The sequence below is a fragment of the Sinocyclocheilus anshuiensis genome, unplaced genomic scaffold, assembly GCF_001515605.1.
Source record: "Sinocyclocheilus anshuiensis isolate Anshui unplaced genomic scaffold, SAMN03320099.WGS_v1.1 scaffold680, whole genome shotgun sequence".
NCBI lineage: Eukaryota > Metazoa > Chordata > Actinopteri > Cypriniformes > Cyprinidae > Sinocyclocheilus > Sinocyclocheilus anshuiensis.
In genome coordinates this window covers 42287-60118 of record NW_015555783.1, presented here as the reverse complement: position 1 = coordinate 60118, position 17832 = coordinate 42287, and the positions used below count along the sequence as shown (strand labels likewise).

Here is a 17832-nt window from a genome sequence, read left to right as displayed (position 1 = left end):
TATATATAATCTATTGTTTAATAGGTATATTAAATAGTTTTTATAGTAAAATAACAATACTTTTTAATTTCTTTACTCATAAATCTCTACATAAGCTCAATACATGAGCAATATCAACCCAAAACAACTATTTTATAAGATGAATTTATTTAATTTCCATGACTTTTCCAGACCTAAAAATCAAAATTTTACAAATTTCATTACTACATAGTAAATATATAGTTTCGTTCATATTCTCATTCATATTCATATTCTTACCCTAGACCAGGATTGACCACAATAGCGGCTGGCTGATCAAGATCACTGTGAATCAGCCACTTTCTGTAACGTCCATCCAGTTTCGACACTTCGATTCTATTAGTCCCAGCATCTGTCCAGTAAATATGGCTAATGGAAAAGACAAAATGCATAGCAGAAGGGATGTTTATTTCTCTGGAACTGTCCCAGTAACCAGTTAGACAGTCTGCATCAGAGCTCAAGTAAAGTATAGAAAAGCATGTCACATACCCTCCGATCCAGTCCACAGCGATGCCATCAGGACTGGAGATGTATCTGAGGTTCAGGTCCACCTCTTTCACAGGATTATTTCCATGGTCATCAAACGTGGTCATGTAGGCCCTCTTAATCGCACCAAACTCAGAGCCTCGTCCCAACACTGTCCAGAACACTATACCTGAAAAATCAGATGTAGAAATATGTTTCAGTGTGCATTCATAACCTGATTACAGAAACACAATAACACAGTGTTAACGGTGATCATGTTTTCATAAACCTAGGTTGGTTTGGTAAGGATTTCAAAACATTCTTCAAAAGAAATCCTGTAATAGTATATAAAGAATACTAAAGTAACGCTGGCTTTGCCTTATTGTGCTGTAAATTGGGCTTCCCTGTGCTGCATCTGCATCAAAACATTAAGCATATGTCATATTAGATGGGATATCCCGTGAATATTGTCTTACTTAGGCCGAGGCCTTCTGGATCCCACAGGTAGTCCAGTGCCTGAATGTGCTCTGCATTATCCACATAATCAGAGTACTGCGCTGACGAGAGATTAAAGCGACGGATCCGCACGTTATCAGGCAATAACAAGACGGGAGGATTTCCTGTGGGAAAAAATGATAGAGAGCGAAAGAAATGGTGATGTCAAAGCCTAGACTTGCATTACTGCCTACTTATGCAGCTGTCTTCTACAGAGATGCAAACAGGTAAGGGGGAAAAAAGGTGAGAACATTGCGTGGATCGGGAGCATGCTCCACACGGAATTTCTCCACATGGATATTTGCTTTACAAGCTCATTTGTAGTTACTTTTTTTATATATATATATATTTTTTATTACCTTATATGTCCAAAACTGTAATTTTTCACAAAAAAACTCCCCATCTTGATTCAACATTTTACAAAAATCAAGATTGATTAGATTTGGTCAGAATCCCTTGTTATAAAAGATGAAGTGCTATGCAGGCTATTTAAGACAATATTGGCTGATTAGACGGCAATGCTGACTTAAAATGCAAAATGTCTGCCCTCCCTCTTTTCACCGTTCCCACATCTCAGACCTCAAATACATAAAATATTACCCTTTTTAGACATAGGTTTTGAAGTAAAGACTAAAGAAAATACTATACAAAACTTACTGAATCAACCAGGGGCCAGTTCCATAGCCACCATGTTAAGACTAGGGCTGGGTATCGTTCAAAATTTTTCGATATCGATACCGATACCTTGACTTCGATACCGGTTCCTGAACGATACTTTTTTCGATACCAATTTCATGAAATCAATTTGAACTGGATTACATTATCTAAAAAAAAAAAACTTTGGTTTTATTTTTCAGCTTGTTGATGTTTATACAAACTCAAAGACAAAATAGTTTTAATAAAGCTCAAATAGTCTTCAGTTTACATATCTGTTAGCCTACATTTACACTAGTGCGTGTTCGTTTAAAACGCATAGCTCAGACAGCATCATGATTTCTATTTATTTTCCACTGATTTACTGATGAGCATTAGCAGCTTCCAGCACTGTCTGCTTGTGTTCTCTCTTCCATGATCGCTGCTGACTCAGAGGTAATAATAACATATTTAATTTCAGCAACATTACATGGAAGGGGGCTGGGACGCATTCGCACTACAGCCTCACGTGTGCGCCACATCTCTGAGTGTAACCGGTGTAAACTAGTAGGTGTGTTCGACTTCACGCAGACCGACTGTGCAGACCGATCGGTGTATTACAGTACCACGAGAGCTAAAGAGAGCAGTGCGCTTTCGAATCGCTCTCGCGGATGATCGATCTGCGCTGCACCTCTTCTAGTCGAACACACCGGCTAGTGCTGCAGGCTTATTGGCTCACTGACGCTGATGAGATTAACCCCTTAGTTATCAAAATACCGAACGACGAGACGTTTTTCGATACTCGATGGTATCGAGGCAATTCGGTCGGTGCCTAACAAGTATCGAACTCGATACCCAGCCCTAGTTAAGACTGTGTCTTAAGAACTAGTTTGACCAACAAGCAGTTGCCAAGGAGTAATCAGTCTTACTTTTCCAATACAAATAAGACCAATCTACCTTTTCATAACTAAATTTAAAAAAGTTATGACCAGTCTGACTAGATGACTAACTTTTTAAGACTAGTTTAAACAGTTTATGCAACCAGTCCCAGTTCTTTATTTACCCTTGTAAGATCACAAGTACCCTTGCAAGAACCCCCCCGCCCTCATTTTGATCTCAAAAAAGTGAGTTGTCACTGAAAGGTGAGAAGTTTGCATCTATGACTTCTAAAGGTACGTTCATATTTACCAATGTTCGTCAAATTTTCAAGTTTTAGGCTATAGAAGGTAAAAAAAGAGGATAAATAATTTCAGATTGAAAGGCCTTACCCTCAGCAGCGCATTCGACTCCCGGCTGCTCTCCCACTGATCGAAACCCGTCAGCGCAAAAACACTCATAACTGCCCTTAGTGTTCCTGCACAGCTGCGGGCACGTCCCGTAAATCTCACACTCGTTCACATCTGCAGACGGGCAGAAAACACCTCACATTATACATACAGGAAGCAGTTCAACTTCTAATGGTGTGCCAATGTTGTCTCGAAGTTGTGTGCAGGCATAGCTGCGCACTTCTTGTGTTGCTTTCACGCAGACAGAAAAGATTCCATGCCAAGGACAGAATGAAAAACGAACTGATCATTTTCTGTAACGCTGCTTTATAGCTGAATCAAATTTGTCTTTGTGATTGAGGAACTTTCCAACATCAACACTGTCACTGAACTGAATTGAACCCAGGTTTATTATAATTACGTGAAACTAAAATGAAAACAAAATCATACAAACATTTTTTAATTAAAATAATCGTTAACTGGAATAAAATAAAACACAAAAAAACGAAACTTTTTTTTTTCAGCTAGTTGCCAAGGCAAAATTTCTCAGAATTTAGAATTTAGTTTAACTTGATGTACTAAAAATAACTGAAATAAAATGAATGAAACACACAACTAAATTTAACTAAAATTAAAATGCAAAAATAAACCTAATTCAAAATATTAATACAAACTATAATATTATCTCAGTGGTACTAATATAACACTGAACTGACTTGAGCTAATTAATCATACTATTGTATCTGCTGAGCTGCTTATAGATGAATGGAATTAGTTTTATAACTGATGAACTTTGCAACACTAGCTACGTTGACATGCAACCAAATAATCCGCTGGTAATTGGACTGATGGCTCAATCAGACTGAAAAGGCTTCATGTAAACACCTTAATCGATCCGACTGAGCTCCTAAACTCTTGATCGGATTGAATACGGAAACTGGAAAGTACTGCACATGTGCAATGACAGAAATGGCGTAATGAACGAGCTGTTGTTTTTGTAGAATGAAGTGTCATAAATGACTGAGTTCCTGTTGTCCTGTTTGGCTTCTGTAGCACCACTATAAGCCTGTCTTCCAATAAAGAAGTAAATATTGAGATTTTCTAATGAATACGGTATTCAGACAACGCCACAAACCATTGCAGTTGTTCTTGTCCTCCGGGTTGGGTTTATATCCAGGTCTACAGGAACAAATGAAGCCTCCGGTTGACAAATCTGTGCAGTTATGCTCACACAGATTCTCACTGCATGTGCGTCCATGGCCGTAGTCTAACAGAGACAGATGAAGAAATGTTACAAAGATGTGCAGGCAAAAGGATCTAGAGCTCTAAGATTTTTTTTGTAGTTTTTGGAGCTTGCTCCACTTTTGTTTATGCAAGAAAGAAAATAAACAACATGAGGGTGAGTGAATGAGCAAAACTCACAGCAGCCGAGTTCATCAGTCTGGTCTTCACAGTCGTCGTAGTCGTCGCAGGCGTACTGCAGAGGAATGCACTGACCGTTCCCACATTTATACTCGTCTGCAGAGCAGGGCCCATGTGTGGGAGTCACACCTGAGGAGTCATTCACACAAAACAGGGTGTTTTACTAACTTCAATAGAATTTAGGGAATTAAAAGGGTTTAATAGGTAAATAGTATATTTGGTTAACAATCTATTGGCTGTCACTCACAATGCTCCGGCCTCTCGTCGGTTCCATCACCGCAGTCATCTATAGAGTCGCAGAGCTCGTGACTGTAGATGCAGCGGGTGTTATCACAGCGGAAACGGAACGGAGGATCACATGAGATGTCCACTGAGGAGGCAAGAAACATGACGGTTGTGCACTTTGTTCCACATCTACTTTATTACGTTATATAACTGATATACTATTCAAATTATATTAGAAAAAGAAAGTTTAGACCGATAGTCGGGCTGCGCGATAAACCGCATTTTGATCAGGATCACGATTTCTCCTTCTTTCAGTTTATTAAGCATAATCATCTGCAATATTTAACTGTTGGTTATTTATCCTGCAAACTTTTCATTTTAATATGCCACTTACATTATCTTGCATTGGTAACAAGCCTCCACAAGCTGCCAGATGTCAATAGTTTAAATCACCCAATCTGAGCTTTTCTCTTAAATCGATACATTTTCTGCCCAGTGGTTTACTTAAAGGGGTCATATGATGCGATTTCAAGTTTTCCTTTCTCTTTGGAGTGTTACAACCTGATTTTGCAAGCATGTCAACATATTCTGTTACACCAAATACACCAAATAATGATCTTTAAAAAAGCATCATATGCCCCCTTTAAACTTCCCAAAATGGCAACCACGCGCACACACTCCCTCTTCATTACTGAAAACGTGCTGATGAGCTGAAAACACTGGCAAACATGTAAGTTAGAGCAATCTCAATGGAGATATTATACTCAAGTAAAAGTGTAATACAGCCAGTCTGTTTTCTTTCAGGTGGTCATTTGTGCTGTTTGTTGTGACTAAATCTGCGATTTGACCAGGGTTGCCAGGTCTGCGTAACAAAAGCATTCTAACTGCTAATCTAACTGCTTTTCGGTGGTTTTCTCCCCTGTCGGTGGGTCCCCTCCATCGAAATCATTAATAACCCGTGGACTAAAAAACAACCCACTGCAACAGTGTAAACGTAGCCCAATTCTGCAGAAAAACCACAGACTAGGCAACATTGGAGTTAACTTTCTCTTGATTTGTGATTACGTGAAAGTGCAATAATTCTAATTAAATGTAAAGAAAAAAATAGTAATAAAATGACAATAATCACCAATAATAGTTAGATTTTTGAGCAAAATAATCATGTTTAACCTTTTAAAATAGATAAACAGAACAATAGATAGAACGGTAGAAAGAACGATCGATAGAAAGAACAATTGATAGATAGATAGATAGATAGATAGATAGAAAGAACGATCGATAGAATGATAGAACGATAGAAAGAATGATCGATTGATAGAACGATAGATAGATAGATAGATAGATAGATAGATTCTCACAGCAGAGATGCAGTTCCTCATCTGAATTATCCCCGCAGTCATTATCTCCGTCACATATCCAGTGCTGCTGCACACACACGTGGTTCTTGCACTCAAACAGGAAGGGTGGACAGTAGGTGCTGTTCGGGTAGCGTGTGGCTGAAATATGCACACATACAGCTCAAAGTCAACTTTCTTAATACATGATGAAGGTGTCTAACATTGCATTCAAGCATTCAGTTGGAAACAAACCCATGACTTTGGCATTGCTAGTGCTGTTTCAACTACTGGCTGCTCAAAATGATCCTGATCTTATTGTGAACATTTCATCTGTGCATATTTAAAAAAAAAAAGTTTGTCTTCATAGTCTTTAATCAAAATGTAAAATTCCTTGATATTCCTTATGTTTGCATGATGATGGGAACTGTTGCACAACCCTTTTGGACTCTAGAGGGCGCTGCAATACAAACGCACAGCTGTCTTCTGGTTACATTTCAGGAGCATTTCAGAAATTAAATAGAGTTAAAAAAAAACAAACATGGCAGCACACTCACGACAGGAGCTTTCATCAGTGAAGTCGAGACAGTCAGCGTTGCCGTCACATTTAAAGCGCTCAGAGATGCAGTGGCCGGTACCGCACTGGAAGTAACCCGGGTGACAGGTCCGCAGCTCTGAAACACATTCATCCACAATGAATAAAGCCAATCTCTCAATACGCCATGGAAAATGAATTATGCACACTTCTTGTTAGTCATTCACAAGGTATCCAGGCACACAACTGCATTGAGTTATCACCCACTGAGGACCAATCTGTAATAAAAAGACAGTATTATGATGTTGAACATGGTGGCAAGTGCCACGGCTCTCTCCATCCCTCTTTTGATAGTCTTTCCTTTCTGCTGTCTCTTCTTTTCTTTCACTCACCGCAGTCTCTTTCATCAGAATTGTCCTCGCAGTCGTTGTCATGGTCACAAACCCAGCGGTCAGGAATGCAGTGCAGGTTGTCACAGCGGTACTCGCTCTCTGTGCACGGACGAGGGGCTGCGGATGCATAAGAAGCGTGTCAATCAGACACACATGAACATACATACTAAGGAGGCAAGCAAATAAAGCAATAAGCTCAAAGAGAGGTATGTGCCAAAGTGATTTTACCACAAGTGAGGGGTGTTATTAAAAGAATAGTTCACACTACAATGAAAATTTGCTGAAAATGTACTCGCCATCAAGCCATTCAGAGAAATGTAGCATTATATTACTTTCTCAGTAATGGATCATCTGCAGTGAATGGGTGCCGTCAGGATGAGAGCTGATAAAAACATCACAATAATCCACAAGTAATCCAAATGACCCCAGTACATCAATTAATATCTTGTGAAGTGAAAAGGTGCATTTTTATAAGGAACAAATCCATTAAGACCTTTTAATTTTAAACTGATGCCTCTGTCCAAAATACAAGTCCATACGCCATAATAATGCCTTCTGCAGTGTAAAAGCCCATCCCCTGTTGTCTTCTCACATCAAAATCCACCAACATTTAACTTTAGAACGGTTTTGGACTGTTTTCACTTGTAAAGAGTGCATATATCTCTCCAGGCACAATTTTTTCACTGGAGAAAGCAATACTAAGGAGAGAGAACTCGTATTTTAGCTGGAAGCAATAGTTTAAGTTAAAAATGTCTTAATGATGAGTTTGTTTCTTAAAAACATGTAGCTTTACACTTCACAAGACATGAATTGATGGACTGGTGTGGATTATTGGGATGTTTTTATCAGCTGTTTGGACTCTCATTCTGACGGCACCCATTCACTGCAGAGGATCCATTGCTAAATAAGTGATGCAATGCTACATTTCTCCAAATCTGTTCTGATGAAGAAACAAACTCATCTACATCTCGGATGGCCTGAGGGTGGGAAAATGTTCAGCAGAACACAAGACACAAATGAGGGCAGTGATTAGTCTGCGCTTCACTGTGTCACAGGACTAAAGGTTTATGTGATGAGATACAGCTTGCTCTTCAGGGCCATTTTTGGGAGGTGAGTTCATAGCTGAACTCATCAGGGGAGTGACCCGCGCTCACCACCCCTACAGCTCTTCTGCAGGGAGGAGAAAAGTGCTGAAGAAATCAGCGCTTCTTTCAAAATGCAGCTCAAAGGTTTAGCGCAGACCATTTGTCAACCTTTCACACCTCACAGCACCTTGTCTGCCATCACGTTATCTCCTCCATGCTCTCTGTCTATCCAATCTGTTCCTCTCAATCTCTTCATCTTTGTCTTTACTGTTTCTCTGGTAAAGCAAATTTACAGGCGTCTTTCTCTCTTATTAAGGGAACAGTTCATCCAGCAATAATGTATTCACCCTCATGTCATTTTAAACACAGAGAAAATGAAATGTTAAAGGATAACCGAGCCATTCTTTTTCAAGCGCCAACATGACAAAAAAGCAAAATAAAAGTAGTTTTTTTAGGTTTATATATGTGACACTGGACCACAAAACCAGTTTAAAATTGAGATTTATACATAATCTGAAAGCTGAATAAATAAGCTTTTAGGATAGGACAATATTTGGCCGAGATACAATTTGAAAATCCTGAACCTGAGGGTGCAAAAAAAAAATAAAAAGTAAAAAAATAAATCAAAATATTGAGAAAATCGCCTTTAAAGTTGTCCAAATTAAATCCTTAGCAATGCATATTACTAATCAAAAGTTAAGTTTTGATATATTTATATGGAAAGTAGGAAATTTACAAAATATCGTCATGGAACATGATCTTTATTTAATATTCTAATGATTTTTGGCATAAAAGAAAAATCGATCATTTTGACCCATACAATGTATTTTTGGATATTGCTACAAATATACCTGTGCTACTTATGATGGCATAAAAGAAAAATCAATAATTTTGACCCATACAATGTATTTTTGGATATTGCTACAAATATACCTGTGCTACTTATGACTGTTTTTTTGATCCAGGTTCACATATTGTATTCCAAGTCTTCAGAAGCCATACAATAGCTTTATGTAATGAGTAAATCAAAATTTAAAGAAATGGATCACCCAAAAATGACCTGTATGAGTTTCTTTCTTCTGTTGAACATAAAAGAAGATATTTTGAAGTGTGCTGGTAACCAAATAGTTGCTGGACCCCACTGACTTACTTACTATGGAAAAAATACTATGAAAAAGTCAATGGAGACCAGAAACTGTTTGGCTACCCACATTCTTCCAAATATATTCTTTTGTGTTCAGCAGAAGAAAGACATGCATACAGGTTTGGAACAACTTGAGGGTGAGTTAATTATGACAGAATTTTCATTTTTGGGTGAACTATCCCATTAAGTCGATATTCACAGAATATCTTGCCCTGTATGTATCATTGGTTCATACATGTCACAAGCATTAAAGGCACCATATTTGATTTAAGAGCTACATGAGAGTTAAATGGACCATTTATGATATTTATTTGGAGTTTATTTGCATTTCTGCAGCTTGACAGCCCCAGTCCTCATTCACTTTCATTCAAAATTGTATTCTATTGAACCACACAAAGGCGAGTAAATAATGACTATTACTTAACTATCTCTCTGGTTTGTTGCGGTTTTATATTGAACTGACTGAAGCCAAGAGGTCATTGCTGTTACTTACTGCAGTTGCGTTCGTCAGATCCGTCGCCGCAGTCATTGTCTCCATCGCAGCGCCAGCGCAGGGGGATGCACTGGTGGTTATCACAGCGGAAATCACCCGCCGGCTCACAGGTCAACTCCTCTGCGAACACAACACAGACACACACAAGCTAACGTTAAACAGAGCGGAAGTGAAGAGGCAGAAACATTTTGCTCAGGCACACAGACCTCTGTCTCAGTCTTACAGTCAGATTAGGGCGATCTCTCCTCTCTGTGCAGCATGGCACTAATGGAGCGAGCGGGAGCTGATAAGACCCAGGAGAAACGGGGCGTGTGTGTGTGTGTGTGTGTGTGTGTGTGTGTGTGTGTGTGTGTTTACTGTATATCGGTCAGATTACTGACCATTCAGACCAGTAACAATAATCACAACTGCACACACACACACTGGTGCCTAACACACACATAAATCAGTGGTGTGGCCCCAGACAGGAGGAGGGGTCACCGAGGGCCCGTCCATCACAGACAGACTGAAATAACACTCACTAATGTAGCGCTGGAGTGTGAGAGGACGAATAACTCCAAAATGATTTCAAACACACACACACACACACACACACACACACACACACACACACACACACGTTTACTTAGCTATCTACATGGGGACATTAAATAGAATTATATTGTTTTTATATACAGATAGTTATAGATTTAACTTCTGCATTTTTACAATAAAAAAAATTATAAACACAAATGAGGACGTCCCCAAAGGGAGGTTTTTGGGAGATTTTTTCAGACCAAAAAAAGTTCAAAAACACACACACACACACACACACACACACACACACACACACACAACAAGCTTTATACAACATCAGTGATAATGGGAGCAATACAGACTCGTCTTACTGAATTTGACTGAAATTTAAAGGTGGTAGTAAATTTTAGTCATTTTTGTTTAAGTCAGCATGAAATGGAAACTCCGTCCAGTTTTGTGGCATTTTTTTGAGTGAAACCCTTATCGAACAAGAAAAAAAAATGTAGCATGGGACTTGATTCTATCGGTTGTTGATTGCATTTTAAAAGGTGATGATCGCATATATTTAATTCTTAATAAACAAGGACAATAACCTGCTAAAAAAGCAAATTTTACAATTTTTAAAACATGTTTTTTATGTTAATATACAAAAAACTAAAAGGATTTTTGCAGCCTATTTTCAACAAATGGATCACTATACTGATTTACCCTTTTTTTATTAATATTTTCTTCTAACAATTTGTATTTTTGAATTTATTTTTATTTAGTATTATTAATTCTAATATTACTTTACTATTTTTAATGAATATCTACATTTTTGTGATGTACGCATTGCCGTGTGAATAAAAACAGTTACGCTGAGTCAAGTTTTGAATAATGCTGTAAATAATTCTAAAAAATGTTAAATTTATATTTACATTTACACATTTAGCACAAGCTTCTATCCAAAGCAATTCATCTCAGAGCCAGCAATATTCAAAATATACAATGCCAGGTTTATTAGAAAGCTAGATCAAATTAGATTCAAATAATTTAAATATCTACAATTAATATTTAATATCTGTTTCTGAATAAAAATGATCACACTGAGTCATTTTTGTATAGTGATTTAAATTTTCATCATTCTAATACTTCTGCTATTACTTTACTATTTTATTAATTAAAAATATCTACATTTTTCAGTTGTAGAGCAAGAATATTGTTTTCAGTCATGTAATACATTTTCAATACTTTTTCATAGTAATTTTACATTTTATTTTTTAATAATTTTAATATTACTACTTTTACTATATTGTACTCTTTCATTAATTAAATTATATACATTTTTATGTACATAAATATATGCGGGTCAAAGACGAAAAAGGGTTTAAGCATAAAAACAATACGTGTAATACTGCTTTAAATTGTTGTTGTTTTCCCAAAAATTTGTTTAAAATTCTGTTTAATTTAATTGCAATTTTGTTTTGGTTTCTCTGAGCAAAAAAAAAAAAAAAAATATAACATTATTTCAACCAAATTTTGACATTTTATTCTCCAAAAACTTATTTGAAACCTTAAAAGTAGACACTTTACTTACATGTAATGTGCTTTCTATGGACATAAAATCACTTTTGTACATTTCTTTTGATGAGGACATCTTAATGTCTTTGACCCATGCATTTGTAGTCATGTTTTCAGTCGTGTGTCGTCTGATGTCTCACCACAGTTTTGTTCGTCGCTGTTGTCCCTGCAGTCGTTGTGTCCGTTGCACACGGCCCACAGAGGAACACAGCGGTAGTTTGTCCTGCAGTCAAACTCTGTGTGATTGTCACATCTGTACGCCGGACCCACTGCAAACAACATCCCACAGATGACATACTGCATGGCTTTTTCTTCCTCTAATTTAAACTAATCAAATAACAAAACAAATGCATTGTAGCGGTGCAGTTATGAGTGGGCAGCTCACTGCATTCGTCGATGGGCTCGTCGGAGTTGTCGCCACAGTCATCGTCCACGTCACACTTCCAGCTCTGCGGGATGCAGCGGCCGTTCCTGCACTTGAAGTGTCCGGGTCTGCAGGTCCTGCTGGAGCAGTGAGCGGGATCCTCGTCGGATCCGTCGCCGCAGTCGTTCTCCCCGTCGCACTGCCAGGCCTCAGAGATGCAGCGCTTATTGGCACACTGCCACTGATGAGACTCACACTGATGCGTGGCTGGAGTGCAGAAGGAGAGGAAGATGCATTTCTGAATACATGGCAACAGTTTAATCAAAAGCAGATATCAGAATAGCAGGGTTATTATAGTTAACTAAAACTAAAACTAAAATAAAACCATTAAAAAACATGTCACTTAAAATAAAATAAACGTTAACTGAAATAAAATAACAGACTTTTTTATTTCAGCTAGTTGCCGAGGCAACATTTTAATTTATTTAACCTGATTTGCTAAAATAACTAAAACAGAAATACAAATGAATAAAAACTATACAGACATATAAAAAAAACAAAAACTACTACAAAAGACAAAAACACAACCAAAGCACCAAAACGTAAACGAAAATAAAATGGAAAATATAAAAATAAGTGATTAAAAATATGAATAAAAACTATAATACTATCTAAAGTGTACTTGCAGAATAGCACTGTTGTTATTGTTAACGAAAATTAAGTAAAACTAAAAATTGTTTTTTTTTCAAAATCAGTGTTTGATTTTTAAATAAATATTAAATGTTAGAAATTAAATAAATATATAAATATTACACGGGAAAACTAAAACGAAAAATGAGAAACTAAATATGTTTAAGTTCAAGTATTAAAATGAAAGCTATATAGAAATATTAAAACAATAAAAAATCACTAAAATTTAAAATGAACACTAAAAAGTTACTTAAAAAAATTAATAAACAATATAATGGTATACAAATGATTTAAAACATCTCAGTTTTTAATGAAATATGAAATGTTTGAATTAAAATATAAATATTAAATAAGATATAAATATTACCATATAAAATTTTAACTTGAAAAACTTAAATGGAAATCAGAAATGTTGCCTCAGTACAAAAAATACAGCTAAAAATAAATTAAAGCTTAAGCAGGCAGGTTTTAAAAAAAGACAAAAGCACATTTTCTTAAACTAAAATTAAAATGAAAACTGAAAATACAAAAACTTCAAAATACGTTAATAGTACATAAATAACACTGGCATCATCACTGAAAATTGATCATGAAAGTCTAGTTTTGGCAAAAATGCATGTACTGTAAATACTGCTGTTTATAACAACATTTTATTATGGGGTTCAAACCTACAACTTTTCAGCTTCATGCCCAGATTGCAGCAAACCTGCAGATACTGACATGATATATGATCGTTTTTTTCCATACCACAGAGCACAGTGTCCTCGTCAGACCCATCGGGACAGTCCTGATTAGAGTTACACAGGAAGTGTGGGCTGGAGCAGTTTCCGTCATTACACTGGAACTGGCCCAGTCTGCAGTGCCGGACGGGACACGTGGAGGGTTCATCCGACCCGTCTCTGCAGTCCCGCTGACCGTCACACTTCCACCAGATAGGGATACAGCTTTAGGAACAGACAAATACAAGGTTCAGTTTCAGTTAGGATGCTTGCTCATAAGGCAGCTGTCTATGTAGGTAGTAGGCTTTGTAACCTTTGGGTTACGAGTCCGACTCTCTAACCATTAGGCCACGACTTCCCCAAAAATATACAGCAGGCTTTGGAACAGAGTGTGCATGCAGACACTAACCGTATATTGTCTGCACATCTGTACTGTGTGCTGGAGCACATGGGCAGGCAGCGTGCGACGCCCCCTATCTGCACGGTAAGGAAGTGATCAGGACACTCGCAGGTGAAACCCTGACCTCCGGCTCGCAGAAGACACAGGTGAGAACAGCCTCCGTTATTGACCGCGCAGGGATTCGTCACTACAGGAGCAAGATATAGTGTGAGTGAGACTCTGCTAGTGAGTCACAAACAAACAAACAAAAAAGTTTCAGGTCTGTTCTGAATCTGTCCTGAATTATGGACACATAAATGCAAATAATGAAATGCAACTAATCATAATCATATCATAACTATAAACTTAAAAAGTAATAGATGACTAAGAATATTTTGAATATTTATTTTAATTCAAACACTGAATACATTTCTAGGGAATTCTTTTATTGTTTGCAATAAAAAATTCAAGTATATTTATATGTAATTGTAAGGCTGTTCTATATTACTCTTATAAAAGTACATTTAAAATAAGGTAATTTAAAAGTAATTTAAAAAGTCTCTAAAATCTAACTTCAAAATTTATTTTTCAATTATTGCCTATTATTAGTATAAGTATAAAACATAAGAATAATAAATAAATGCTAAAATAATTTTAAATAATAAATAACTAAACATATAATCATAATAATAATTCTAAGAATATTATAAATTAATTTTTATTTTGCACATTAAATTCCACTGTTTGGTTTTAAGGACATTTTATTGAATTATTTATGATATTAATAGAAAATAATATAAAAGAATAACCTAATATTAATTTCAATTTTAAACATTGGAAATATTTCAGTGTTTGAAGGAAAAGTTCAATGTTTGGGATGCATCCAGAATTAGCAATTAAAATAAATAGTATTTAATATTTTTATAATCTTATGATTATTCTCTATTATTTGTACAAAAGTAAATAAAATGCCCTTAAAATCAAACACTGAAGTTTATTTAATGTTTAAAATGTATTCAGTCTTTGAAATTAAAATAATAATAACAATTATTATATTATAAATTCCGATTTCTCTTATGATTACCTCTTATTATTCAACACTTATGAATGAATAATAGGGGCAATCTTTAGTAAATTGTTCTTATAATCAAAAACAAAAACATAAGAATAATAAATAAATGCATAAATACAAAAATACAAAAATAAATGCAAAAAATAAGTAAGCATATAATAATAGGAATAAGTGTAAGAATATTATAAATTAATATTTATTCTAACTTCATACAGATTTAGTTTTTAATTTCAGATTTCAATGTTAAAATCTAAGACCATTTAACGTTTTTGCAAATAATAGAGAAAAATATTGAGAAAATGATAAATTAATATTTATTTGATTTCAAATATTGAATAAAATTCATACATTACATTTAGGACAGCTTTATTTACTTTGATACGATAAACGTGCAGTATTGAATTGAGTCGTTCTTGTTGCTCAGAGTAAATTGTGTAGTCAGTTGAAAACCACTGAGTCAGACTATAACCTCTTACAAAGAACCAGGATGTGGCTCCACAACATGTAGCTGTAGCTCCTCTTTCTAAAGAAAGCCACAGATAAAGAGTTTCAACTACCTGTCCTGTCCATTACAGCAATGATAAAGAGTTTAGTCTTTCCTGTGTCCGAGAAAGGACAGACTGTGTAAATATTGGCAGAGACCCTTAAGTGCCTCAGTGGACGTTTAAAGGAAGTGATAGCCATCTGACGTGAGATAATGAGCGTCCCGCTCGGGTTACGCTGTCCTGGGCTCACCTATGGGCTGGCGGTAGGGATGGCACACGTGGATGTCGAACGGTCGGTGGGTGGTGTTGACGAGCGCTTCCCGTCCAGAGCCATTGTATTTGTTGCCCTTCTCCACCGTGCGCGTGTTCCAGTCCGTCCAGTACACGCTTTCCTCGAACACCGTGATGGCGAAAGGATGCGGCAAGATACCGTCGTACACCGTGTGCCTGTGATTCCCGTCCAGATCAGAGAATCTGAGGAGACAGAACCATCTTAATAATGTTTAACATGTTCATTTTGTGCAAAAAATAATGCATAATTAGTCAAGACACAGCATCTTAAAAATGGTAAAAACAATGTTGAAAAACCGTTTGAATGATGCACGACCAAATCTTCATTTGTGGGATTTGTCAGCAAATATTGATCATTTGTGATTAATTCAATTCATAATCATTTATGACATATCATATTTAATTAGATAAATTAGCAGTAATTAAATCTTGTGCTCTGGATGACAGGATATAAAGGTGAGGTAGTCTTACTCGATGTAGTTGAGGTGAGCATCAGACCAGTACAGCTTGTCATTGGTATAGTCAATAGTGAGACCGTTGGGCCACTCGATCTTAGTAATGATGATGGCCGACTTGTTATTCCCATCCATCCCGACACGTCCAATGAAGGCTTTGTCTCCCCAGTCAGTCCAGTACACATATCTGCACAAAGATGACATCGGATATAAAAAAAAATAGAAGCTAAAACAAATTCCAGCAATGTAACGGCCACATACTGTACACTACTGTTTAAAAGTCTGGGGTCGGTAAGAGCTTATACTGTTTTACAGGCTCTTCTGCTCACCAGGGCTGCAATTATTTGACCAAAAAATGCAGTGAAAAAAATAATATTGTAAAAAATATTATTACAATTTAAAATATTTGGATATATTGTAAAATGTAATTTATTCCTGTGATGCAAAGCTGAATTTTCAGCATCATTACTCCAGAAATCATTCTAATATGCTGCTCAAGATACATTTCTTATTGTTAGCCATGTTGAAAACAGTTGTGCTGCTTCATATTTTTGTAGAACACTTTGATGAACAGAAAGTAAAAAAAAAACGCATATATTTGAAAAGTTCAAAGTAATTTTAAATGTAGTGTGCACAGATTCAGGTAGGTGCACAGTACTTAGTACACAATACACCTAAATGCACTTTTTTGTAAGTATTATAGATTTATAATATCAGCTATAACCTAAATAAACCTAAAAAAAAGAATAATAAATAATAATTTAATAGATAATTATTATATTATAAATTAATAAATGTATATTATATTAAAATTATAATATATATATATATAATTTATTAAAATACAAAGTAATATATTATTATTAAAATATTAAAATATTTTACATATTTTATTTTTATAAAACAATAACTTTTATTATTATTATTAGTAGTAGTAGTAGTAATTTGTGCAGTTTTATTTAAGATTTTGAGGATGAGGACGTCACACAACCTGTCCATGTTGACATATGTCTAATTTCCCACTTCTACCAACTGACAAATTAATTTGCATCCAAAGTCTACAAAATTTGCCTGGAATGTGAGGCCTTTGATGTCAACAATGATTTTTTTCTCCTTTTTAAAAGCATTTAAGTGAATTTATTTTGCTATCCCATCTACACATGGTTTTATAGTTGGTTATAGTTCATTGTTTGCATTTACCATTGTTTTTTTCACGATCAGAACACTAATACCAGTTGGAAACTACAAATTTAGATAAAAACGGCACAAAAGCTGTCACTGGGGCAGTACCTTTTAAAAGGCACAAAAATGTACCATTTAGGTATTAATATGTACCTTTAATGTACTTACTGTATATGTACACTTTAGGTGTAAATAAGGTACAAAGATGAACTTTTTCAAAAGGTAAAACCCCAGAGACAGCTTTTGTACCTTTTTCTGAGAGTGTATGCAGTTGTCACTACTCAAGATTTTGCAATATGCACATGACCACCAATTTAAGCCCAAGACACACTGCGCGATTTTAGCAATCCCATAAGAGCATTGCATGTCACACTGTGCGATATGGATCTAATAACGACATGCGTGTAGACTGTACGATGATGACACCTATTGACTCGTAAGCTACGACGCACGTTACTATAGAATAAAACGTCATCAGCATGCGCTACTGGCAAACAAAAAGTGCATGATAAATCACACTTTAGCAGCTTTTGTTTTTATTAGGGCTGGGAAAATAAATAGATGCATCATGAATCGAGAAATGATTCCGCATCGATTCTGAGATTTTCCGAAT

General features: G+C 36.0%; 1 protein-coding gene across 1 annotated transcript in view; it reads right to left on the bottom strand.

Moving 5' to 3' along the window:
• LOC107674754 (low-density lipoprotein receptor-related protein 2-like) overlaps positions 1–17832 on the bottom strand; it is a gene marked incomplete at its 5' end in the record, with an annotated part of 69088 nt that overhangs the window by 11271 nt on the left and 39985 nt on the right. The window contains 17 exon segments of the mRNA XM_016468847.1: positions 259–387; positions 508–673; positions 960–1103; positions 2880–3011; positions 4012–4143; positions 4299–4427; positions 4546–4668; positions 5882–6019; positions 6415–6531; positions 6785–6901; positions 9507–9626; positions 11723–11851; positions 11968–12213; positions 13384–13580; positions 13765–13942; positions 15542–15765; positions 16054–16224. Of these exon segments, the coding sequence (XP_016324333.1) occupies positions 259–387; positions 508–673; positions 960–1103; positions 2880–3011; positions 4012–4143; positions 4299–4427; positions 4546–4668; positions 5882–6019; positions 6415–6531; positions 6785–6901; positions 9507–9626; positions 11723–11851; positions 11968–12213; positions 13384–13580; positions 13765–13942; positions 15542–15765; positions 16054–16224 (2592 nt within the window).